Below are 27,385 nucleotides of genomic sequence, written 5' to 3' on the forward strand. Positions count from 1 at the left end.
ATGACTTCAGCATGTGGCAAATATTGCTATCAGCTTTATGTGTTTTGTTCTGTTTGTTTTTAGCTTTTCAGTTAATCTGATTGCAACACACAGCATGAGGTTCAGAGGTTTGAACAACTGCAGCCAAGGCATTTATGTCGCTCCTCTCCAAGACATAAGTGATCATATTCTGCATAGCTCTCTTAATGGCACTAATGATTTACAGGACAGTCAGTTCCCTCTCTGGTAAAAGAAGTTTACAATGATTTATATGTAGTATTCCTCTAAAGTATGTCTTCATAAATCTTGTGGTCCTAAGTGCTTGTCACATGAATGTCAGAGACCACACAGAAGTCTAAAAATACTCATGTAACCCCTTCTGCAAATGCTTGACATCAATGCAGCTATTGTATATTTTCATGCTCAACACAGGTTAAAATAGTGCCACTCACTGTGACAGTGTAACTGGGGCCTGCTAAGATGACAGAAATAATTTATTATGCTGCTTACAGCTAATAAAACCCCATGTGCTTTGGGGCAGTTTTTGAAAATACAAGTCTTATCCTTTTCACATGTGAACACTCGCTGTTCCTGTCATCTCTGGTAGTCCTTAGACAAAGGTTTGAAGCCTGCAAACACACTCAAAACTAGGAGAAAGTCTGACTGCACAAAATAAGGACTCCCTTGCACCAGAACAGGCAGCCAGTCTTTTTTGTTAAGTACAGCTATTGTGTGTTAAATGTGTCTAAAGCTACACTAACTTCTGAGGAGAATCAGCCCATTTGATCAAAGCTCAAACTGGCAAAACACAGCAGTCTCACCAAGTCCTACAAGAAGCCCCATTTCTGCTAGTGTGCCAGACTGCTCAGCAGTGGTTTGATCTCCAAAATTCACTCCTCTGGGCTGGTGTTTTTCCTCCAGCTCCTCTTCCCTGCTTTCTCTCCCCTACGGCATTTCTCTGTTCTGCATTTCCACTTTGCTAGCTCACTCACAAAGCAATATCACAGGGAATGAAGCATTGTGGAACTGGCAATTGTTGTAAACCTCATCACTGTGCCTGATCTTGGATGCATCTATCTTATTTTGGAGCTATTTAAAAAGATAGAAGAAATAAGAACAACTCATCTAGCCCATCTAACCATCCCAAGGCAGAATTCACTGTGAATTGCATTCTGTGCTAGAAGCCATGTGCAGCTTCCCCCAGTTGTAGCTATGCTTACTATCATAAAGTTTCTATACTATAAAGTCTTTTAAGTGAGGATTTTTCATGCCATTCAGTTCTGATCACTGCTGGTCTTACTTCCTCAGCCTGAGGCACATTGTAATAAAATAAAAACTGGGTATGAAAAGGTATGATTCTGATCTATGCAACTAAAAAATATACTGATTGTTAAAAACATATGTATGTATAAATAACTGCTTGTGTGAGGATTTAATAGTTATGATTCCTACACTAGGCACCTAACACTGGTGGTTAAATTTAAGAAGAAAGAATTTCATGCTGATAACCTTCTACATCCAGCACAGACCTACTGCAGAAACACCTCCTATGATCATACCCTGAACTTCAACCCTCCTGCTCCCTTAGGAAGGGAAGCAAAGGGCTGTTTCAAGTGTAAAATGAGTAGAAAATTGGGTTTGATGCTGCCCATCTGTGTTTCATTCCTCCTGCAAGGAGAGGGGCTCATCTTTCCCAGGTGCAGCAGCAGAAGTTTGGCTGTTTCCTGCAGGGGGTCAGCAGGGGCTCAGCTCCGTGGAACAGCTGTAGCACAGAGACAGGACCTGCAACAAAACCCACTTGAGAACAAAATTCTGAGTGCCTGCACAGCCCCAAAAATCCAGCAGCACTTGTCTGAAGTGTGGCCACCAGCTGCAAGGTGTTAATTTTTAAGCTTCTTAATCTAGCAAGCAGCTGAGGATATGAGGCTCTGCTCACGTCTTTAGGCACACGCTTGCCTTAGCTCCAAGTTCCTTGTGAATTTGCACCTGTGACATCTTTCAAGGGGAAAAATTATCATCTGTGTGTGGTGGGTAACTCCCTGGCACATGCCTGGCATTACTGACTGAAGGAATTATGTACCTAGCCACGAGAGGCTGGCCTTGCCTCTACTGGATGCTGGAGACACCAGAGCAGCCTCGGTTTCCATTCCCACGCTGAAGAATCCTTGGAGCTGGGAGCTCATAAATGAGGGTCCCTGGATAGATATGCAACTGCAAGACAAATCATTTAAAGCAAAATTCCCACCTGAAGGAACAAGAACACTGATAAAGTGAAGGAAACAGATTTAAATTTCAAATATTTGCATTTGTAGAAGTAATGTGAGAGGGAATGAAGAACAATATTGCACTTATCACACAAGAAACATTTTTTAAAAACCTAACAAAACCTGTAAAGAAGCAAGAAAAAATAAATTCAAAAATTAATTATGACATTTAAGAACATGATGAATGAAATAGAGACAGCAAACTGTAGCTAGCAATAGTCCACAATGCAACAACTCAAGAAAAAGCAGAGAGTTTCTAGTTTTAAAATGAAATTGAAATGCAAAATGGAGCCAGGACACGTATGAATCCAACAAAGGGGAATTCACATGCACTATTATAATACAGTATAAATTCTAGTAACTAATGAGCCCTTTTAGATTTCAGATAAACTGTATTGTTGAAAAAGAATTACTTGTATTAAAAAAAAATCTCATATATCATTATTATCAGTATCGTATTAAATTTTACAAACGTTTCTTCTTCTGTCAAACACAGCAAAATTTGTGAGTGTTTTCATGCTTCTGTGGTATATCTCAGAAGTACAGCTGGGAGTGCTTTTCCAGAGAAATCTCTTTTCATGAATTTAACCCTGCTCTTTCCTCCTGGACAAGGCAAAAGGAAAATGCCCAAAAAGCTTCCTGGCTGCAGCAATTAAGGCTGTGTCTCTTGCTGGCTTCTGCTCAGCCTTCAGAGAAACAAGATACTCTAAATAGCCTATAAGAAAGAAAAAACAAACCAAAACAAAACAAACTCAAAACCCAAATCCCAACCTCCAAACTCCATTTGACTTCTATTACATTTTGTGCTCCTGGACAGCAAAGTCATGATTCATGAGAGGAAACCAATGGTTCCTCTTATCTTCATCTTCTGTGGAGAGCTGGGTACACTTATTCCAGTTAATAACTGGGAAGAGAGAAATATATTTATGGCAAATGGATGGATGTTAAAGAAAAAATCAGGACATGATTGAACAAAGGAATCTCTGCCCGCTGACTAAGAGTAATTGGTTTTGGGTGTTATTTACCGTAGTGAAGGTCCCACGCTTTACTTTCATGAAATTGCTCTAGACTTACTTCTATGCAAATAAGAGCAAAATTTATTCATTAGTTCAGCTGAATATCACCACTACATAGGAGTAACTTTATGAAAAGTAGAAAAACCAACACTATACAACCATATATTTGCCATCAATCAGTGAAATACTGCACAGCTTTTTCTGAAAATGCATGGGATGTCACATGAACCGTGGATTATTTCTAGAACCTTTTGTATAGTCTCAGTGGCTTAAAATTACTGCTGAAGTGGTTTTTACAAACCCCTGGATGAAACAGGGTACACTGTATGCCTCACCCTCCCAGACTGCCTCCTGCCACAGGGTTCTGCCCCGTTTCTCATTTTATTTCAGGGAAAAATTATCAAGTGTATAAATCAACTGTGTGGCACAGGATCTGGCCCACAACTGTTTTGCAGAATTTCCTTTTCTATCCTTCCTGCCCAGGAGGTCTAGTGAGGCTCCCTGACTTTCTCACTAACTGAAAAAAATCACTAGATGAATTTTTTTTTTTTTTTTTTTTGTATTTTTAACAATGCAATTGAAGTACTATCAGTTCATAGGCACATAACCTCTTGTTAACTGAGCTCTGGTATTATCACATCTGAGAGCCAGTGGTATCAGCTTCCATTTGAAAAAAAGTTACTGGCTCTTATATGTGTACAGCAAAAAACCTGGCTGGCCCTATAGGCTCAAAAACTCCACTTTTTTTTTTTTTTAATTTATTTTTTTAATGGTTTCATTATAAAGCTCAGCTCACAGATGCTATTGCCTGGCCTTGCTGACATCAAGAGTGGAAAATTCAGATGACAATCTGTCCTGAATTTATAGCAACATGTGGCCCAGTTGTCAGTCTCTTCCCTTCCAGAATGGAGCAGAACAGAGCAGACTTCCAACTGCTGTAGAGTGTCATTGTGTCTTTGACATATAGGTCAACATATAGAGTTGAGGATCAGGAAGAACTAAATGTTCCTTTCTATATATAGATTTTAACATATAACTTACTACAGCATGCTAAGGCTGCAAACTGTGGTACTAATCTTTTCTTTGCATCCTTCTTACTTCAGGGTTTGTATTTTTTTAATATAGAAGACTTTTTTCCCCTGAATTTTGTCCTTACATGTAATATCCATCAGCATATTGTAAAGCACATTTTAAAGCCTGGTAGTGCTCATAAATCAGGATAGTTATACTTGTAATAATTTCTGTGAGTAAGTGTTCATGTGCATGAGAAGATATGCAAAATTGGACAGTGAGATGAGCCATGATGAACATTAAAGGTCCAGAAGCAGATCAATAGCTGGTGTCAATTGCCAGGGCTTCATTGATTCCAGTGGTCCCACAATAAATACTAATTCAGCTGGAGCTAAAAGCATTGTCATCATCTTATCAGCTGCTCTATGACAGTGGAGAATGCAGAATGAGGGGCAGGCATTACCTCCACTCCTTTGAATTGTGCAAAAAGGTAAAATTCCCTGGTCAGTCTCATGTTTTGAAATCTCCTTTATTGGCTGCATGTGGGTATGCATGTGGAGACAGATGCACACAAGAAGGCATTTACTGAGACAAATACACAACTTCTTCTGCTGCGTACTTTTATCTTCAAACAAAAACAAAATAAATTTCAAGAGACTGTATAAAATTTGCTTGTACAGATTTGTTGCACTTCTATGAGATTTTCCATTCATCCCAGTAGCAAAGGGTCACGAAACTCAGGTTTTAATCCATGATTTACATACAATACTCAAATTCTTTTTCAAAATTAAAGCTTATTACAGAAATGATGGTTTCCCAGGTGTACAAATTACTGAGAATTATAATATCAACAAAAAGGAACGAAGCCAGGTTGCATATAAAAATCTACACCTCCTAGGTGACTCTCAACAGGTTTTTTTCCTAAACATTTTCCACCAGATAAAGTTCATTACCTTGTTCGAACAATTTCCCATTTCACAAATTTAAGATTTTATTGAACCTGTATATAAGAAATTAATTATACAGTGGCATGAACAGAACCTAAGAGAAAAGGGACTTTGTGCATGGCTGGTGATGAACGCATTGATTCTGCTGCGAAGTTCTCTTGAACACCTTATCAAATGCTGCTGATTTCTGGTCTGCATACAAATGTGTTGATGTGCCAGAATGTAATCAAATTAGAATGTTTAGAGGAAAAGCTCATTTGCCATGTTTCAAATTGTTCATATTTACTTGGAGGCCTCAGGAGGGCATCTTAATCTTAGAGTGTTATTATTTCAAATAGAAAGAGATTTTTAATGTTATTTGGAGAAAGTCCCTTAGCTTGCAGACTGAAAAAAAAAAAAAAGCAGAACTGCTGCAACAGATATTTTGACAAGAGCTTTGAATGAAAAATAACAAAACCTCTGAAGGGAATTTCCCATTAATCTAATTTATTTGGAAGCACATTTTCACAATATTAATTAAATTATCTTCCGTTCGCTTACATTAAAAAGCGACCATCTATAACTGTTCAATACTAGAAAAAAATGTGGGAGGAAAGGCCAATATCTTAAACTAACATCACAGGCAAAAAGTAACAACTTCCAAACATCAAAGGAATACTATGATGTTTGACAGCTTCCTATGAAGTCAGCTGTTTCATCTCCTAGTGAAGTTGGCAACAGAAATTCCAGCATCTTCTGTGCAGTGCTGTCTTTAAAACTGCAACATGTTTATTTGTTAGACCTCTAATCATCCAGTTTTCAGGGTGTGTGAGTAACAAAAACATCCAATAATTAAAGACTTGTGACACATGTTTAGTACAGACAACAAAAATAACAACTACATTTTCCTACGGAGGATTTTATCCAGGAAGTTCATCCATGCCTTGGAAATCTTCCGTGGGTGGAGAATACCACGTAAAACTGAGATACCATTGAGCAAAATGCGGTTTTTATCGGTTTTATTTCTCCTAGAAATGTCAGCACAGCACATTATATTGCCTGTAATTTTAATAGATAAACGAGACAATGATTCCATTGTTATTTTTTTTCTCAAAATGGTAGAATACATTTTCTTAAAAAGGTCTGCAAACATATTTACAAAAGTGTGAAATCAATAAATGCAGGCTCTTTATATTTTTACTGAACTTCCAAAGACTGACTGATACCCTAATTTTATTGTAAATCTGGTCCAAGGATGATACAAGAAATTAAATATCACACTCAATTTTGCTTTTGTGTATGCTACCATGAAAAACAAATCAAATAGATAAAATATTTTGAAAATAACAAACTTATATTCCATGAAGCACATGAAGATATTTCAAAACCATTTCTTATCTTTTCATTTCAGCTTTAAAACACCAATTGCTCTTTCTCAATGTTGTGTTAAAACGTGGGACACCATCTTACTTTTGGAAAGCCAGCTGCTGTAATGTCAGTATAAAGTAGCCACTAAAATATCATTCACAGTATCTGCATCACAGGAATGGACTTTTTTCTTTTCCCAAACAGTAGTGACAAAATTTGTGTTGTTGCCTTCATCGTTCACATTTTAAATACTATTGGCTGACAGAAATAAAGTGTAGTGTCATGCTTGGTTTACCTAAATCATTTATTTTGTAACTAATAAAAGTAAACAATTACCAGATACTGTATATATAGAGATATATAGATATATGGCCACAAAGAAACTATAGTAGAAAGTTATTTTGGTTTTGATAAAGTTAAGAAAAGCACATAAAATCATATTTCATTAATATCTTGTTTTATGGCCATCAATATTTTTGTGTTTTTTTTGTTTTGTTTCATCAACATAGCAAAATACAATCTTCTTATTAAACAATAATTATCAGATGGCAGACAATTCTTTTTATTGGTTTACATTGGCAGGTCACAGTCTAAAAGCACAACCACATCAGGCAGAAATTGCACACAGACCGCCCTGGATTTTGAAGACTATTTTTTGTGCTTCTACAAAGAAACCTTAATTTAAAACTGGGGACTGTAACAAGTACTAAGTAAGTGGTTTTGTAAGTGGTTTTCTTTTCTTTTTTTTTTTTTTTTTTTTTGTTAAATAGGTATGTAAAAGAACTAAAATTACAATACTTTATTTTGGTTTCAGCTTAGTTTTTAATGTCTGTGCTCGATGTTAGCAAACATGCTTTAAACTTCTCAGCAATCTTTTACAATAAAAGTTCAATCACCCAATAAAACCCAGGTGATTTTTTTTTCCCGTCATGGAATACTGCAGATTTATTTCAATTTGGCCTGTTCCTCGCCAATTTTTTTGGTGTTGATATTTCATTTTTAACTCATTCCTGAATTCTGGAGGAGATTTACATGTGATGACAGTCACAATGTCAATATTTCTGTAAGAAATAGCTGTGGTGGGGCTGGCCTATAAATATGCAGTTTTATTAGTTGTAGAAGGCACCCTCATGTCTTCAAAAACCAGACTGGTCTTAAGATATTACTCTTTATTTGAGACAGTTACCATTACTTCATTAAAAAATGACAAAACAGCAATAAACATTTTAGCTCTTTAATGAGCAAAGATCAGGTCTCTTAACATTGGAATAATATTCGTTATCCAGATTATCTTTATTTCACTCAGTGACCAGTAATATGGCCAAGAAATACAAAGTAATTTTCCATCAAGTAGTATACAATTTTTGTGTGTAATAAGCTTTCATTCTTGAAAAAGAGTAACTGAAAAGAAATGTTTCTGTTACTGCAGTTAGTTTGTCAGAGAAAGTTCTTCGCATTATCTTACAAACTATCAAAATTGCTAGTAATTTGAAAAAATGTAAAAAAAAATCACATAACTTTAGTCTAATAGAAATATAGTACAGGTAAGAGAGAAAGTATTTATCAGGGATGTGCTCTTAAGTCCATCTCAATTATTTCTTTTATATAAATGTACATCTGATTACATATACAAACATTTTGAAAGGACCATGGTATAGAATTACTGGAAAGCAAGAGGGGAATGAAAAATTTCTTATGATTTTGGAACATTCACTTCAAATCACACAAACAAATGTAATATCCAGATTTTTAAATTTGCAGTTGTTGGCTTCTCTCCCCATTCTCATATACCATCTTTTTCTATACTCTTGCCATCTGGTCTAGAGAATTAATTGGAATGACAAAGCTAATGAATAGCAAAAAGGGAATTAACAATATATTAAAATATTATAAGTAAACTTTGTAACATGCAACATGAGTTGAAACAATAAGCTGAAAGGTGTAATCAGAGCAGTAATACTGGGGCATTTTTAAATGGCAAAATGTCATTGCAATTAAATTTTTGGACACACTTCACCTCATCAGTTTGAACAAAATACTCTGTAACTAAATCACAGCAAATTATAAATCCTTCATCAAAGGAGATCCCATTAAAGTTATAGTTATTTCAAAGTCAGAAATTATTTAGGTGGAAAGGAAAAAGACCATTAATAGTATAATTTTTTTTGTATGGGATTCATATCCGCAAGGGTCCACCACTGTATACCTAGAATGCCATAAATACCTTTAAGAACTGTTGCAATCCCTTCTTTTTCAGAAGCTACCATGAAATATTTTACTGTAATTCTTTTGCCCCTTTAAAAAACTTCTTTGGGTTGTGCCAATTGATGGAGAAAGCTTCTATTAAAAACTCCAATGGGATGAGAAAAATTTTAATTACGGCTTAATCAGCAGCACAGCCACCAAGCATATAAATTATCATGCACATCGTGCTAAAAATATCCAGTTTCCTTTATTCCCACAACTTTTATACTGACAGCACTTATGTGATAATGTTGTACCTGCCAGGCTGTAAAACTTCTCTGACTGGCAGATTTCAGCATGAGCCCCTTTCTAAGGCCTTAACAGCATTGGTGCTTTGTGTACTTATTCAAATATGTAAATATGGTCTACACAAGAAAACAGGTCCAAATAAAAATTGGTGAAAATTATCTGACATTCCATTAGTGTGTCCCTTGTGCATATTTATAGGTTTTTAAAATTTTCAGTCATAGTTCTTTCCTGTTTGTGTTGCACATGCCTAATTCCATTATGTAACTTAAATCTTCAAAAAATTAATACTTGAATGTGAATGAAAAAGTATCATTCAGGACAACTGCTTCAAGCAATTGCAAACAGTTGGGTTTTTTGTTTTTTGTTTCTTTTTTCTTTTGTTTTGTTTGTTTCTTAAGTTCATTTGATATATGTACAATTCATTTTTTTCAAAACCCCAAATGTTCTTGATATGTATATTCACATAATATTCCTCCATATTTAAATAGTAAGAGTCTTGTAGGTTGAAAGCCAAGTAATCTTCAGTAATATCACCTACTGTAATCCATCAAAAAATAAAGTTTGTTTCATCTTGTCTGGCTATACCCTGGTTGTTGAGTGTGAATGGGGGTGGGGATGAGGATGGGGCAGAGTATTGTTCTGTCCTCCAGTAAATGTGTTGAATGTGTGTAGGGGCTGAATCCCTGGTATAGTGTTGGGGATCATTGTGATGGTGTTGGGTGTCATTAAGGGGATATCATCAGGAGACCTTCTCATAGCTAGCGTGTAGTCTGGGGGACAGGCGGTCCTAAGAACCACCTCATGTGGATGGATGGACTCACATTCATGATCCAAGTCAGTGTGCTTCATTTGGAGGGACATTATCTCCTCTTCTTGTGCATGGGTGAGATCATTGGTAGTGGTACGCTGTGGGCTACATCTCCTGTGAACATCGTGTCTCCTCTTGTCCTTTTTGTAGTACAACGCTGCAAAGGCCAAAATGTTCAGGAACAGCAAAGATGCGCCAACTGCGATAGTAACGCTCAATTCTGTTGAGTAGTCCCTTTGATCCACTGAAAATGGGCTTGGCTGCTGTTTGGGATCATCTTGTTTGGCTGTAGGAAAAGCTGAAGTAACTGAAACAGAATTTTTCCTTGTGGGTCTGAAAGTATTATCAGTCGATGGCACTTTAGTTGTGGTAGAGGTATACTGTGAAATGTCGTTAAGATTGTGCAGATGAGGTACCAGTTCCAACCAAAGGTTCACTTTATTGGCCCTATAGTGTTCTTTAACTCGTGGTTTTAATCCAATGTGAAGATACAGTTGGTCTTTCTGAGAATATCTGGTCCATGCTACTTCTTCAAAACGATTTGGTTTTGTGTGGATGAATTTTGTGTCTTGGGGCACTGGTTGATTTGGGTCACTGAAAGAAAAAGATATCTCCAATGTTACAAAGCATTTCAAATGGAATTATAAAATTAACATAATTAAGATTTTATACTAAATGTTTAAGACTGCCATTGGATGGAGTAGAGTGCTATTCCCTAAAATTAGAGGCCTTAATAATATTGATTAGAAACAGCATTATGCAAAAGAACCCTTATTTTACACAGACTTCAGCAACTTCCCTGGTTCTCCAAAATGTTGGCGTCTCACATTGAAATCTTGTGCTGCTGAGGGAAGATTGCCTGGTGTGTGGTGATGTGAACAAATGTCTGTGAGAGAACATTAAGATTTTCTTGTCATTTTTAGCAGCAAAAAGTTCATACAGCTCTGCATTTCTCTTCCTGTGAATCATCTGTGGCCTTCCAGAGGGGAAGGATCATGGCAGAGCACAACTAAGTACAATGCATAATAAAAAATAAGTGGTCAAATGTAACAAAGGTTTTTGAACTCCAGTGGAAAAAAAACAAACCTAATGAAGAGGGCAAAACTTTCCAAGTTAAAAGCCACATATTTTATGGTCAGAAGTGAGACTTTAAGACAAAATATACGACTAAAATAAGCTGTATTATATTTGATGCAATATTTATGTAATTTTCTGTCTCATGGGATGTAAGTATCAGTGGTGAAGTAAAGGCAGGTACTAATGTAGCTGTTTTTAACTCTATATATATGTTAAATACTTAGTTTTACACTTTTGCAGAATTTCTTTAATTTGCTTTGTGCATGTTTTAAAATTTCCTCGCAGAAAGTCTGCAAAGATATTTTTCCCCCTTTTCCCTAAAACATGTAAGTGAGCCAAGGGACATTACAGTAAACATAAATATCCAACTCAATTCTTAATCTCTTATTCATCCTACAAGTACAGAGGAATTCCTAAGGGAGACAACAAATGGAAAGCACCATTCCATGCAAAGTTTGCATACAAGACCATTCATTATCTGGTACTCACCCAGTTTTTGCAAAGTTTGTCCAGTACGTCATCACCACTGCACTTAGCATGACATCATTTTTGGAGAAATTACAAGGAAATAACTCAGTAGGACCAATCATGGGGATTCCTAGTACATAAGGAACCTCATCTCCATGGGCTGCATCTGCCCATGCAGGTACCTGATCTGTCTGGCAATGATGGTAGAAGGCATAGAAGTATGTAGGCGATCCAAAATTTGAGTGAAGATCTGCTGTGGCCACTGCTGGTGCAACCCACTGGTGATCAGTAAACAAAGCCAGCAGTGTTTTCCTTCTGGTCTCGGGGTTGTGCCGGTCTGCCCAGTCTGTGTACATAAATTTAATCGTTTCCCTCAATATATCTTTGCCTTCGGGGTATCCATATAAGTTATCGACGAAATTAGAAACCGCAAAGTCAAAATCGCTGGCTGATATGCCATCTTCGCTGTCCACAATATTTTCAACAAACTTCAGCCCTTCCCCTTGGTTAACTCCCAGCATGATGTCATAGTTGAGGAACTCTCCTTGCTCCATCAAGATCTGCGGGTCGTCTGGAATCACGTCGCCGTCGATTACTGGTCCAAAGGCTATGTGGTATCTTGCTGGTTGGATGTCCTGGTCGACAAGTTCTCTGTAAGGCTTCTTCTGTAGACATTCTACCAGTTCTACAGTGTCTGACATGTTGCAACCAACTTTTGTAGCCAACATCCTGGCATATTTTGCAGGCTGAAAGCTAACTGCCCAGCTGGAGAGAGCTGTTCCGCTTTGAGCTATTGCTCTTTGAAAAAGTCCTGTGGGGAGAAATATTTGAAAACTACTGAAGCGACCTTGAAACAGGCACAGACTTTGAAAGATTCAAAGGAGTTCTTTGAAACAATAGAAAACTTTAACAGAAGAGATACCTGAATCTTAATAGTACTTAAATATACGGGGCGGTGAGATCTGACTGCTGTTGTACCTACAGGTAATGTGCATAAAATAAATGTAGTATGTGCTGAAGCAAATGATTCTCCCTCAATATAGTCCAGTTGAGGAACAGGTTTTTGAAAGGAACTCAGGAAGAAAAAGGAGTGGCATTACCTTATGTAGGACAACACTATCAGGTTAAAAAAAATCTTAAAATTAAGTGTAGCTTGGAGTAAAAACCATCAAGTCTCTGAAATGGGTTGCAGTTTTAGGCATTGTTCAAGCCATCAGCAGCATGCATGCATACAACTACGTGTGAAATTAATCTATTGCACTTTTTAATGTTTTCTTTGGGATTAAACTTGGTTTGAAAGGTGCAGTGCTTTTAAATGGTGCATCCCTGCAAAAGTATATATTCTGGAGTAATAGATAAGAAGGTACCAGGGAGCTATTAAAATTATAAGTGTCTAAGTCAAAATCCTTTCTTGTAAGGAGCTTTTTAAGGCAGGTTTATATTGATCACACTTACATAAAAAGGGAAATGATGTATTTTACACTGTTTAGTTTTGTAATTCATAGATTTAAACATATGTTCAGCTATTCAGTAAAGGGAGAAAGAATGATCTGGCACTGCATATAAACTTGCAGTAAATCCCAAAGTCTTCAGTGCAATTAACTTGAATTTTTGCAATTTAATTATCACTCTGGACCAGGAATTCTACCCAAAGAAATAACAAAATACGTTAAAATGTATGTTTTCCTCTCCCTTCTGTAAGGATTTTCTAAAACATGTCGTGGATGATAGCCTGACCCTCTTGTAATCAGTGAATTAATGCAATTTTGCTATTGGCTTTAATGTACTCAGAATGCCATCCTTGTTTTGATACTTCTTGTGCTCCCTTTGCGTTTTTCCTCTCCATTTGAGGAGGGTACTTTGGGTTCTGGAAGAGATTATAATTCTGAACCTTGTGTAAAATATTCTTCAGAAACTATATTTAGGTAATTTAGGTTGTATTTAATAGGTATTTAGACAATATTTAGGTAATGGTAGTCTTTCTGCTGTTTTGTGAGGAGTTTGGGTTTTCTTCGTTTTCACAGAAGTTCATTTCAGTATCACACCTTTTGCATAAACTACTGGAAAATATTTTATACTGGACCCTACCTCCTATAGGCCACTCTGGGTAGTAGAAAATGGCCTATAGTGTTCAAATGTTATGCTGATTTAAGACATATTTTGTGTTAAAATTTTTTTTGTTCTATATTTTGGTCTAGATCTTGTTTTACTTGTGCTGATGGGCACCTGGAGTCATTCCACCATCTCTGGTGGAGTTACTTAGGGACTGAAAGTGACACCTGGCCTCACTCAGTTCCACCAGGAATCTTTGCTCCAGTGCTTGATGAATAGCTGGATACTCCCACCGGAGGAACTGGAGTCAAGGCACCCAGCTCACCTCAGAAATTTATTCCAATTATGCACAGGATGGTTTTTGCTTTGATAAGCAACATATTTCTATTGATGAAAAACCTCCCCAGCCTCTAAATCAAATCAGAGAAATGTTTTTACAGCTTCTATTGCAGCACCAGACCATCTACACTCAAAAATAAGTTGGAATCTGTTGCTGGCAGGAAACATTTTACAAGCTTCTCAGGAATTTTTAAATCATTAAATGATTTAAATCATTATATTAGGTCCCAATTGAAAAGTCTTCAAATTAGATAGGTATAGAAACTGAAACGTGTAAACTCAGGCCTCTTCTTAAACTTATGAGAAGTCATATCCAAGGTATTATTTTCTTGCAAGATATAAGTAAAAATGAGAATGAACTTGAGCTATAAACAGCTAAAAATATATTTGCATGTTTATAAGGTCAGATATTGAGCTAGTATAAATCAGCTCAAAGTCAGTAGAATTACCACAGAGGATCCATGCATTGTAATAAATGTAACTAAATGACAAAGCTGAATTTTCACAAAGATGTATTTCATGATAATTCATAATGTGTGTGGGTTTTTTGCATATTGTATAAATCTAACTTTATTGCTTTATTAAATATGTCTGGACAAGGACAGAAAGTGTTAGCTACATGTAAGAAAATGCTGATACAAACACTGTGGCTTGCTAAGTGCTACATAAACATCAGATGCTGGATTAAGTAAAAGTGGTCAAGTCCTCTGGCCATAAAACCATCTGAGGAAATGAAACTAAACATCCCTCCTTGTGCTGAAGAATGCTGACAGAGCTATTCCTCCACTCAAACCATTTGGTGGAAAATGAACGGTATGAAAAATTATTTTCGTCTGTCGCAGAATTCATGGTAGAAATTTGTACCTCACAGGATGGAGAACTACATTTTTATCTGATAATGTGTATTATTATTATTACTTCTTATGGGCTTCAGACCGATGGAAAGAAGATTTAAATGTTCAATGGGCCACTGTTTTGTGACCCTTATTCAGTGTCTCACCACAGTAAATAATAATAATTTGCATATATTCATCTGTATTTTGAGAGCACTTTGTGAAGATGCTGCTCTGCCCAATTGCAGGTGGGTGGCTGTGAACAGCTCCACCTTGAAAACGCTGAATTCTTCCTCCCAGCTGCCAAGGGAATCTTTCAGAGGGAAATGACAGAGGCAAAGAGAGCTTCTGAATTTATATTTTGTGAAAGGGACTGGTTGATAAGCACAGAATCACAGAATTCCAGAATGGTTTGGGTTGGAAGGGACCTTGAAGCTCATCCCGTTCTACCCGGGACATTTCCACTATCCCAGGTTGCTCCAAGCCCCATCCAACCTGGCCCTGGACACTCCCAGGGATGGAGCAGCCACAGCTTTCCTGGGCAGCTGTGCCAGGGCCTCATCATCCTCAGAGGGAAGAATTTCTTCATAATATCTGATCTAACCCTGCCCTCGATCAGTTTGAAGCCCTTCCCCTCATCCTATCACTACATGCTTTTGTAAAAAGTCCTTTTTCACCTCTCATATGTGAATGTAAAACAACATGAAACAAAAGGGGGTTTGGAAATATTAAGAAATTACTTATTTGAACATGACAAATTTATATTTTCATTTGTCTTTCTTTTTTTTTTTTTTTAACAGCAGATCTAACCACCTCCAATGAAATATAACATGGGAGTGTGGTGAGTTGTTCTGTTTAATCCAAATTTCATCAAAGCATGTGTTTGCTTCTAAAAGAAATCCTCAAAAATTTACTTCTACTGAACCTTCTTCAGGCCCCTCTAAAATGCCTTGATCTGTTGTGTTGGCAACATAGTGCCTCAGTTTTCCCCAAACAGATTCTGGTCCTGGCAGAATTCTGCCATGTGTTGGGGTATGACAGGCTATCATTTGCTGATAAGAGGCAACACATAACTGTCCAAATATTGTCAATGTGGCATTTTGCACTGATGTCACGTTACTCCAAGAAGATTGATTTTAACACCAAGAGTTAGGGGAAGATAAACCAGGTGTCCTCATTCAATCTGGAGTTAATACTTGATGAGAAAGTTGGTTTTTAGCACTCTGATGGAAGAAGATAGAGACCCTCAGGTCACAGTCCAGTGAGGTAATGCTTACATCTTGTTCTTACAAGCATCTTCTTTTAAATGTCTCCTATGTAAGTTCAGGTACTTATGGAAGGGAAAAAAAAAGATTACACTAAAAATCAAATTGTGAAAATAGACTAAAATTTAGACCACAGTCTTATTTTCCACTTGACTCTTCTTGTAGAAGTTATATTTTTCTCTCATTTAAAAAAGCATAGTGGCATGGTCTAAAGAATCTCTCATTTCTATTGACCTCAGTGGTCTTTGTAACATGACTTTGGGGAAATGCATCTCTTTTAATGTCAGCAGAATTATGTTTTTATGACCAGCCAATTAGTCCCCTATGGAGATACAGCAATATAAATTAGTGGAGGATTATACGCACAGGGCACAGTGTGGTGTCCCTGATAAAACTAATACAGATAAAAATATGTGAGAACAGTTAGACAAAAGTAGCATGATCAATAAGCAATAGCCATGCAAATGAGAGACACTGTGGTGCAAAAATCATAGAAAGAATAAGTTTGGTGCCTCAAACAGCATGATTTGAATTCCCTGCCACCTGTCTCAACTAGAGAGAAAAGGTGTTAGTTATGGAATAGGAAAAACATATAGAAGGAAATCCATTTGCAATTTGGATGCTTTGACAATTTTGGATCATGCATGCAAAACGTTCAACCATTCTTTTATTATATGACAGCAAGTGAAGTCCATGCAGTTTCAGACAAAAGATTTCTGAACTAGTTACTTGTTTCCTTCACACAAAACAATAGTTTTAAGCAATTCAGCTGTTAGCCTGAAAAGAGAAATTCTGTCATTTTAATTTTCTTTAAATTCTGCTCCTCAGGAGAAACTAAACACGCCTTTCACAACTGTCTGAATATAGATGACCTCATCTACTGTGAGCATGACTGCCTGATTTTCCAAAAAAGACACCCTTAGGTAGGAAAGAAAAGAGACAAAAATGATGCACCAAGAAAATGCTGTTCAGAAGTCTGCTATAAAGTGTTTCTACAAAGCTCCATAGGAAAAAGAAGAAAGTGACCCAAAATTTAAACATGCACAGAAGAGCTGAGGGAGAAGGAGGCTTGTACAGCCTTTAAAAAGTTTCTTAATACTGAGCTGAACTCAACAGTTCATAGAAACAAAGAGAATATACAGAACATCACATAGTACTAATGGTGGTGGCATGCAGACACCAAAATTGTCAAAATTTGCAACCTGTATAATACCTTTGGTTGAATTGCTCCAACGGTTACCTTCAGAATAATGGGATAAAGTCAACAGATTGACGCATGAACCGCCTGCCCCAGATCCAAAAACAGTAATTCTTAATGGGTCACCACCAAAGAACCCAATATTTTCACTAGTCCATCGCAAAGCTTGAATTAGATCAAGGAGGCCATAGTTTCCTTTTGCTGCTTGGTCCCCAGTGCTCAGAAATCCTGTCAAAGTAAATGAAAAGAGAAGGGGTTAGCAAGGGTTCGTCTGAGTGATCCTGTTAAAATTTTCCCAGATTTCAGAAGTATATGCTATTAAATATCGTACAACTACATACTTTTCCATAGTCCCTCGGAACAATTTGTAATTTTGCACTTCTCCTGAAATAAAATATATTTGATATGTACTCTTTGGGCCATGATAAATATATGTAGGAAAGATGAAGACACATCCCAGGAAAATACTCATCTAAATCTGAACAGATCACAACTTATTACTCCCAAGGACTTTTTGTTGATTGTACTGAGTTTAAGAGTAAAAGTTTAGAAAACAGATAAGATGCAGTTGTTCTGTACATTATTTGATCAACTCTGTGTTGCTTTTCTGTACTTGGATGATGCCAGGAGCTTTGCATGTGCCTGAGATGCAATGATTACACTTCCCTGTAGACTCTGACCCTGTCCTGGCAACTCATTGTCTTTTACTTTTTTCTCCCCCGAGAAAAGCAGCTTATGTCACAGGATAAGCTGGGCTGAACAATGGGAGCACTTCTTAGCTCCCTGAGCTCCATCCCACAGTCATTAACCTGAGTTAATTGAATCTACATTAAATGGATAAAGTCAATGCCTCCATGACCTCTTAACAGCACAAAAGGTAGGAGCTCAGGAGTAATCTGGAGAGCACTAGAACTGCTCCCTTTTATTCCTGGAGGAAAAATGTTGGAATGTGTCAGGTGCTGGAACAACTGTTCCACACTTTACTCCCAGCAGTCCCTTCACATTTAGCATTGCAGTTACTCTTGTCATTAGAGCCTACTGACTCTAAAAGATGTACAGCAAAAACTCTGAACAAAGTCTCTCTTGATAAAAGGCATCGCTTTTGGACCCCATTTGTTGACATTTTGAATTTTCTCAGCTTAATAAACAAATGTTTAAATACTACCAGCATTATGAAGTAGTCCATACCTCCATTTGCATATCAAACTGATTTGATGCTCACTAAATCGTGTAACTGCTTTTCAGTACATGCTTTGTAGAGAAATGCAATGATTACAACCATTATTTCCACATTAATTAGATATCAGTGGGTCTTCTAGTCTCGTCAAAGTTCTACTGATTCAACTCTCTTGAGTGCAGACAGCCTACTCAAAGGAAGTTTACAGTAGTTTTGCAGACAAATGACTCTCAAAGGAGTCCTACTCTTTCATTATGACAATAAAAGCAGCTTTTAAGACATTTCTAAGAAGATGTGTATATATATCTATACAGCAAGGATTTAACAAGAATACAGATAGGTGCATGTGTGTACTTATAATGAACGTGTCATTTGCTACTTTATTATTACTCTGATTTGGCTTCAAATGGCAAGCTTGCATTTGCTGTTCTGCCCTCTGTGTAGAGACATTTAAACTAAAGCCCTTTTTTGCTGTAAATGGCACTGAAAGCTCGTTGGCCTCACTGCCTCAGCAGCTGAGCTCTGCTCTGTTTAGGGCGAGCAGCTTTGTTTGTGTAGGTCAATCCTGATTTTTGTAACCACAGAGAAGGAAGAGGAAAGTGGCATAAGGTGCCAGGCCAGCAATTCTCCCACTTCTAGACCTAATGTACCAAGTCTAATAGACATCCTTCATTCATTGTATCTGTAGTGAATTGTTACTCTATGCTAGACTTTAAAATAACCACTCTTCTACAACTGAAACCTGCCATATTTATCATCTAACTGCACAAAAACCAAAGTAGCACCACTGCCACAGAAAAAAATACCCCCTTGATATTCAGAAGAAGCCTAGAAAGGAAGACATAGTTAAAATCCATTCATTCATTCTCATTTTAATATTACTGAGTTGAGATTGTTATGATGTTATTTTGCTCCACACTCCTTCACTTTGCTCTGTGTGACCAGGGGGTTGGTGTGCATGGCTATGTGAAAACATGGCCCCAGCACAATCCTGCCTGCACAGGGACATTCATTCTTGGCCTCATGCTCCAGTAAAATGTTGTTCCCCACAAATAATTTTTAAGGACATGGAGAGATGATGTCTTTGAATATGATGGCAAATCTAATGAAAGCTCCCTAAGCAGTGTCACTGCCTTTGTCAGCCTGCTTGGAGCTGAGGGATGGGACCAGGGACTGTAACAAAATTAAAATGTAGGATTTTGTGGGAACTACAGGATCCTGTGGCTGTACATGCTGGGAAAGCCTTCCCCTTTCTTTGCTTAAGTGTATGGCTGTGGAAATTCAGTGACAAATCAGTTCATCACATGAAGCACATAAGTGACTGCACTGATTCAAGGGATTAGGACTGGCAGTCCCCGAGCACAGGCAGCAATGAGATGAGAGTAGTTACAGCAGTTGCCAAAACTGTGACATAAACACGTCCCTCTTTGCTTTTTTGCTTTCCCCGGCTTTCAGATTCCCTGGTCAGGATCTGCTCTCACCTGAGATGCAGCCTCAAAGAGATCCAAGAGATTCCTCAAAATTATTCCAAGGCATTTATTAGGAAATTAGATGGTGGAGTTATAACTGAGATACATAGATCACTCTGAAGGAACACAAATGTGAACACTCGAACTTTGTGAAACAGTTATTTTTTTACTCTGTATAATATGCAACCATAAGTCTTTGCCTGGAAAAGCAACAGGTTAAAATTATAAACAAAGCCTTAGGGCAAACCCCTGGTGTCAGATCAGTTCATATCAAGTCCCATAGCTGGATGGGGAAATGAGAAATCCTTGGGAGACTATAGATACACTACTTTTAAAGAATCTTCATGAATCTCCTGTTGCTAAAAGATGTCAGGAACCCTGCATTCAGTTCAGGGAATGTGCCAGGAGGGGGAGCTTTCTGTTTGTTAAAAAATAAAAAAAAAAAAAACAAACAAAAACAAAAAAAAAAAACCAAACCAAAACAAAACAAAAAGGCAGTGTTAGTGTGTTAGCAATATTCTCCTCATTCATCTATATAAAACAAATTATGACTTGTGTCCAGAGCAACAGCTCTGATGCAAAAGAAATATCTCACTCCTCCTCAGCAAGAACCACCTTGGCTGATTTCCATATCTGCACAAGATGGATGATGATTGATGTTGACTTTCATGACATGAAACATTTCTATCTCATTTTTCAGAACCGTAAGAAGCCTGTTAATATCACCACCTGTTCATGCCTTTTCTTCTTGTACGTCGTGGTATCAGCATGGCTTAGGAGCATTCAGAATGTCATGAAATCTGAGATGGGACTGATAAAACAGATTATGTTTTTCTTTCCAGTTTGCATTTTTTTTTTGCCTTTTCTAGTGAGGAGTGCCTCAATACAGATAAATGCATGGAACCAAACACCTGGAGGGAAGTGCTTTAACACCAGCATCACCCCCAGCCTGTTGGCTTGTGGGTGCAGGTACTTATTCTTATTTATCACAGAGATAAAGCAGAGATTGGAACAATAGATTTTGTCTTTATCCCAAAAGGAGCTTTCAATGTCTAATGGATATAGATACCACACATTTTGGTGCATTCCTATGACACAACCATTACACCATCTAGCTATTAAAAGCTCGCAATTTTGAGTCACTGAGGGAAATCTGCTCTCGCTGTAAAGGTCTTGTGTGTCTGAAGGCTTCTCTGTTTTTAAACTGTATCAGCTAGTCTATTAAAATATATTATCTCTTTCTGCACATACTGTCTTATTATTATCTTTGGATTGTCATCTCACCAAGAATGCTGCTATCATATTCTGCCACCTTTTGCTCTTGTAAAAAGAGGGAAGTAAATTATTCCTTATTTCAGTTATTCCAGGAAGACATTCGCAAAAAACTTAGTTTTGCATTATTCTCTAAAAAGGTCAGATTGAGCTAATTTTGTTCCATAATTAAGTCCTTCTACTGGAAAAATTCCAATCATCAGCTGAACAATGGCTATTTTATATTCTGAATGGAGAGGTTATCTCTTCTTTTATCTCCTCCGGAGGAGCAGACTCTAATAGAATTATGGAAGTGAGGATGTGGTCTTTTGTGAGTTTAAGAAAGAGATTTATTAAGCTCATTTAGACAATTTCTCTGTTACATGTCTGTTAGACAAATATGCAGAGTGCCACAACCAGGTCCTCTATTTTGTATTAAGATAAACTAGAATGCTTTATAGGCTTCCTGCCTGGGTAATTATTTCTGCTTGCCATTCAGATAAATCTTTTTTCTAATATGTTTCCAGCATTTTTGAAGAGTAAATAAAATAATGGACTTGGGAAACTTAAAATATTTAGCTGAAAACCTTAGGTAATTTGAATTATTTTAAGCTCTGGCCTAATTTGAAGATTCAAATTAATGCAGAGAGGGAGGCCAAGACAGATTTTTTCTTAATGTAAGGGACTGCTACAAGCCAGTGATGCAGTGAGAGGCCAGGCGCAGGCTGGTGGGTATGAAAGTGCCATTTCACATCACAAGAGACTCAAACCATCCCTCTAACAAGTTCTGTCCCTATGAGTGGTTGATGGCCCCATGACCTTTGTGGCTGGATGGAAGTAAGGGGCAGAATGTCTTGCTGGACATACAGAAAAAAATATCTGACTGTGAGAAAATATGCAACAATAAATGCTACTCTAAAAATAAAGCACAAGAGCATAAAGAAGCTTGTCTGACATGTGTAAAGGGCTTTTTCTAAGAGTTCTGTCTCTGAAAGCAGTAACACTTAAGACTTTATTATTACCCACCTGTTTAGGCAAGTGTTATAATAATTTAGCTAGGTTTCCAGTTACAATTCCCTGTGCAGTCAAATGCCAGCTTTAATTTTGTTAAAAGCAAATGTTAGATTGTACAAGTATGAAAGCACCAATGCATAGTGGAATAATACAGAGTAGTTTTTGAGGAAAGAATTTGTATTCCCTCTGGATTCATTGCTTAGGACTTTAGTTCAACACCTTCCATTAATATTGAATGGTAATTGCCATGTACAGAAATTTTCCACTGCCCTTTAAACTATACCTACTCAGATAGGAATGTGAGCAAGATAAGCAAATTTTAAGAGAGATGGTTAGACTTAAAGAGCACATTTGTTTTCATCTTAGCCATCTCTCTAGAATTCACATCAGCTAGCTAATCTGAATGATTTGTGTGGGCAGCAGCACTGTGAACATTAATGCATATATGATATTCATGAAGCAGAGGATACTGCTTCTTGCTTTGCTGACCAGCACTTCCTAATTTTAACAGCATATTTTAGTCATGGGTAGGGGATAAGGTGTCTAAAAGTACTAGGAACTCCCATAAGAAAAATGTAGGAGAATATGAACTATTCAGTGCATGAAAAATACTCCTCTACAGACATCTGCAGTGTACCTCTGCTTGAGAATCAGACAAGCAAGTATTCTGAAAGTGCTGCTCAAGCAGGTGTTTTGTATGAAATTCATTTCATATACAGAAAAGTGATTGCAGCATTAGCAAAGTTCTTGTCTGTTTCTGTAACTTTCTGCCACATACATATTAGTAATGAGATTAATGATTTCAGAAGTGCAAGATTTTAGCTTAACTCCATGAAATGTCTGTAGTACCATGCTGCATCATGATGCACTCTTTCCTGGCTGTTTCAGACCCCAGAATCACAGAATCACAGAATCACAGAATCACAGAATCATGGAATCATTTAGGTTGGAAAAGATCTTTAAGACCATTAACCCAGCACTCCAAGTCAGCCACTAAACCATGTCCCCAAGTGCCACATCTACACATCTTCTAAATCCATCCAAGATTCCTTGGTCAGTGCTGCTGCCCCAGCAGTCAGCCTTCAGAAATTCCCAATTGGTTTCACCAAAGTAAACCATTTACAGAGTTGAATCAGTAAATACACAAGCTTGTCAATATATCATTTGGCATTTTTTAAGTATGCAAGGAAGAAAGTGTTTGATGATCTATGAACTTTGATGTGCTATTTCAGTGTTGGTCTACTGTTACAATTTTTAACACTCCTCCCAGGGTACTAAATCCTTTGAATTAGTATTAGTGAAGTGGCTGGAGCCTAGAAAAGGAGTGGATATCTGAAGAAATTCTTGCCTGTGAGGGTGGTGAAGCCCTGGCACAGGGTGTTCAGAGAGCTTGGCTGCCCCATCCCTGGAATTTTCCAAGGCCAGGTTGGAAGGGACTTGGAAGAACCTGGGATAGTGGAAGGTGTCCCTGCCTGTGGCAGGGAGTTGGACTAGATAATCTTTAAGGTCTAACACAATCCATCCTATGATTCTACAACTCTAAGCATCCTGTAGATGTTGAAACAGATTATAAATCCATCATTCTTTGAAGGCTGTGAGAAGAGGGTGACTCTGCCTTTAAGCTTCAGTAAAGACATGATAAAAGTCTGAGAGTGCTTTGAAAGCCTGTATCTGCCTCTCCTTCACACTGTCAATGCTCATATCCTACTCTGCCTCTTTGTCATTAGGATACTTATGGGGAGACTCTCAAATTCTGAGTATTTTCTGTGTGCATGATATTTATATTTCAGCTTTGTCCTGTGACAATCCCATGGCTGCACAGCACAGGGATTGTGATCTGGGGCAGGCTTTGGCAGAGAGACTCTGCTTGCCAGCCCCTGCTCCAAGTACAGCACATCCACAGGAGAGATCAGCTCTGTAGTAATTTAGTACAGATGATCTTTACTGAAGTCAAAGGAAAATCTGATAATAATCTCAGAGACACTTTGAGAGCTCTATAAGCAATGGGGCCAGTCCACTAGCCGAGATCTTTAATAGAGATTTCTGGATATGCTGTAAAAGCAAAAAGGAAAAGGAGGAGGCGAGCCCAGTCTCAGAAATAATGGCTGCAGATACTAATTCTACAAGATTTTAAGTGATATGTTCTGACACATACTAGAAAGGAGAAGTGAGCCTTAAGAGCTGATGAATGATATTATGGCATGGGTGGACACAAGAGGCAGCTGGAGTACCTTTGATTTGAATGTGTCCTCTTTGAAAAATACAAGAAAAAAGATAAAGTTTGCTACAGAAAATAGCAGATATCTAGAAATATTCTCATTTTGGAAAAAAACAAGAAATTCTACTGCTATCAGAGAACATCTACTTAAATGCCTTCCACAAGGTAAGTTATATACATAGTTACTACTACATGGCTGGGTCATGTTCATTTTAGTTTCAAGCATTTTTAAGTTGCATATAACAACTTCACAGGAAATGATTATATTACTAAGTAAATTATATTACTAAGTAATTCACGAGCAGTGCTTTTATGAAACACCATCTGAGAACTTTTACGAAAATGTAAATAATATCATCCCTGAAAGAAAGCCTGGACAACCCAAAATCTTACAGGATAATGTGTGGAATAACAAAAATCCATTGACTGATCCTTTCAAAATATTCAGCCAAAGCCCAAATGAAAAGCAAAGGCTACATGAGAGAACAGAAGAGTCCACAGCCAAATCCAGCACTTGACTGCCCTACTTGGCAGAAGAAAGCAATGCCCTGAGGGAGAGATTCTTGTCTTCACCAGGATTGAGTGCAAGCTGTTCCAGTCCTACTTACTTCAAGTAGTGCAATATGCAAAATTAAGCAGCCCACAGCACATTGAACCAAATATCTGCCCCTTCCCGTGGTCTCTCAGCACCCCCATTTTCAGTGGCAGGCTCATAAGGCTTTTCAGCCATTGAGGTCTGCTGACCTTTCATGTGATATTCCATAACTATTCACTTTAGATGATACAACTCAAGGCAGCAGCTACAAACCCAGAAGAGATTTTATAGAGGAGAGTTAACAAATATCAATGTTCTTAATGTGCAAAGCTTTAAAGATGAAAACTGACCCCATGAAACTCTGCTTTCCATTTTCATTCAAGATTTGGGCAAAATGAGTTCCTTATTTGAAGATAGCCCAAATGGGACTTGAAGATCTTTGTACCCAATATATCTGAGAAATTTTTTCTATTTAATAAACTGTGTAATATGTGCAACTACTTAGAACTGCATACAGATCACATATTTTAGGTAATATATTTTAATTGATTACTAGTGCAAGAGAAAATTTTTTCTGACTTTAGCCTGGAAATCATCTTTACTTTATAATGATCACTCTGGCTCCATACTATTAGTTTTTTTCCCAATAATACCATGCAGTTTCTCAGAATTTTGACTATGTGGTAAATGAAAGAAAGGATGGATTTAATTTCTCTAAAAGGGAAAATTCATATTTTAGAAATAAAAAAAAAAAGTTTTCATTGAGAAGGACAGCATTATAATTTTTGATTCTTCTTCCCAGTACTGAGATTTGCCATGAGGGTCCAATCAGTGCTAGTAAATATTCCATGAGCTGATGAAAAGGAAGTTAGAAGTCATCATGTAAGACTGCATATATAAATCACTAGTTAGAAACCTAGCAGCTATTTGGAAGTGCAATCTTTCAATCAGAACGCAGAAATTATGGTGCTAATTTACTGTGAACTCAAATCTCCTTATTTGAAAATAAATAGAAAAGATTAACCATTGGACCAATTGAGGAAGACCTCCATTCAGTATGTCATTGCTTGCATTCTTAAATCACAACTGGAGGCCTTTGGGATGTGTGACTGTTGAGATAAGATTCAGTTCAGGAAAGTTTGATGAACAGTAGAGTACAGGTAGAGGTCACAAAAATCCTGCCTTGCTTTTGAATGTGTGAGTTAAAGAACACATCAGACTTAAATAATCAGATCTGACTTGTGTGGCCTGCTCAGTGAAGACAGTACAGGGAATTTTAATAAGTTTTGAGAAAGCCTGAGAAATAAAACTTTTCTATCTTCCTTCTTTCTCTCTTCTTCTGCTTTTCCTCTTCCCTTCTCTTTTTGCAAACCTCAATCCTATTTAAGCAGCACCCACATCATTCTTGGAGTTCTATTATTCATGTGGATTGCTATCAGTGTCCACCACACTCCTTGAAATAAACTGGGGGCACACCTTCCATTTATTACTTAACAAATCTTTGGGAACACGTGGATGATGATGATGGTGATGATGATGATTATTATACTAATAGTGTTACAAATTATAATAATTATTATTATTATTCAAATAGAATTAAAAATATTATTACTATACTAATAGAATTACAAAGTATTATTATTATTATTTTTGTTGTTGTTATTTTATCCCAGTGATAACAGCCTGCCACGCTCTCTGCATCTGGGGGTGACAAACTCCTTGTCCCACCTGTGCCATCACCCCCACCCTGCTGCCCTGCAGTGGTACCTCAGTGAGAGGGAGGTTGGGAATATTCTTACTCAGAGAAAAGGACTTTGGCCAACAGTGAGGAAGATAGGAAATATAGCAGGTTTTCCACTTTATACCTGTTGGCCTCTCAAAGTCTGTGGGTTTTTCTCAGTGGCAAAAGTTCTCTCAGAAGAGCAAACCAATTAAAAGCAAGCACAAACATGCTTTCTGACCATCTGAGCCACGAGGGAAAACTTGGGGAGGTCTGTGGCAAAAACATGTTGTAAATAACTGCTTTAATCCACAGGCTTGTGCTAGTGGGATTCTTATGCTGTTTTCATTGCTATTTACTGAACACCAGAAACATTTGTAAAAGCATATATGCCCAGATAGAGGCATCAAATCTAATTTTCTGGTAAATATATATCACTTCTGGTAAAATATGAAGTAACTAAGAATTAACTGCATCACCATATGCCTGTTCTCTTCCTACACAGCATCCTGCCTCTCCTAGGATAATTTTTTTTCTTTCTGCTGTGTCTGAATTTCCTATTCCAGACAGCAAGGTGTTTTATTTCTTCACTGTGATTTTACTCTGCTGCAACACACATTTTGTGTCTTAAAGGCAGGGAGCTGAAGAAGAGTCAAGGATGGAATGAGAGTAGCTGTTACAGAGATGGTAACTGCCATTTACCCAAAAAATGATTGCTATTAAACTATTCCTCCCCAGCAGAATCCTGAGGGATTTGGCTACTGCAGATGGTACTGCTGTTAAACAAAACAGTAGGACATAAAAGACATGTATTAATTTATAAATCATACACACAACTCCTGCCTATGTCTTCAGAGTTGTCATATAGAATAGCTCATCACATGCATATCCCCTAAATTTTCTA

General features: G+C 37.4%; 1 protein-coding gene across 6 annotated transcripts in view; it reads right to left on the bottom strand.

The window, feature by feature from the left end:
- Positions 1-6,198: 6,198 nt before the first annotated feature.
- The window catches only part of NLGN1 (neuroligin 1), a 299,759-nt gene continuing 278,572 nt past the window's right edge, over positions 6,199-27,385 (bottom strand). For 3 of the 6 annotated variants that reach the window (XM_077785735.1, XM_077785733.1, XM_077785731.1), the window contains 3 exons: positions 17,140-17,325; positions 11,432-12,221; positions 6,199-10,459 (listed from right to left, as the gene is read on the bottom strand). In XM_077785735.1, coding sequence (XP_077641861.1) covers positions 9,637-10,459; positions 11,432-12,221; positions 17,140-17,325 — 1,799 coding nt within the window. In that variant the 3' untranslated portion in view covers positions 6,199-9,636. Of the gene's footprint in view, positions 10,460-11,431; positions 12,222-17,112; positions 17,326-27,385 lie in introns of all 6 variants that reach the window. The other 3 variants (XM_077785734.1, XM_077785732.1, XM_077785730.1) reach the window with 1 other exon arrangement.

Source organism: Lonchura striata, chromosome 10 (genome assembly GCF_046129695.1).
Source record: "Lonchura striata isolate bLonStr1 chromosome 10, bLonStr1.mat, whole genome shotgun sequence".
Lineage (NCBI taxonomy): Eukaryota > Metazoa > Chordata > Aves > Passeriformes > Estrildidae > Lonchura > Lonchura striata.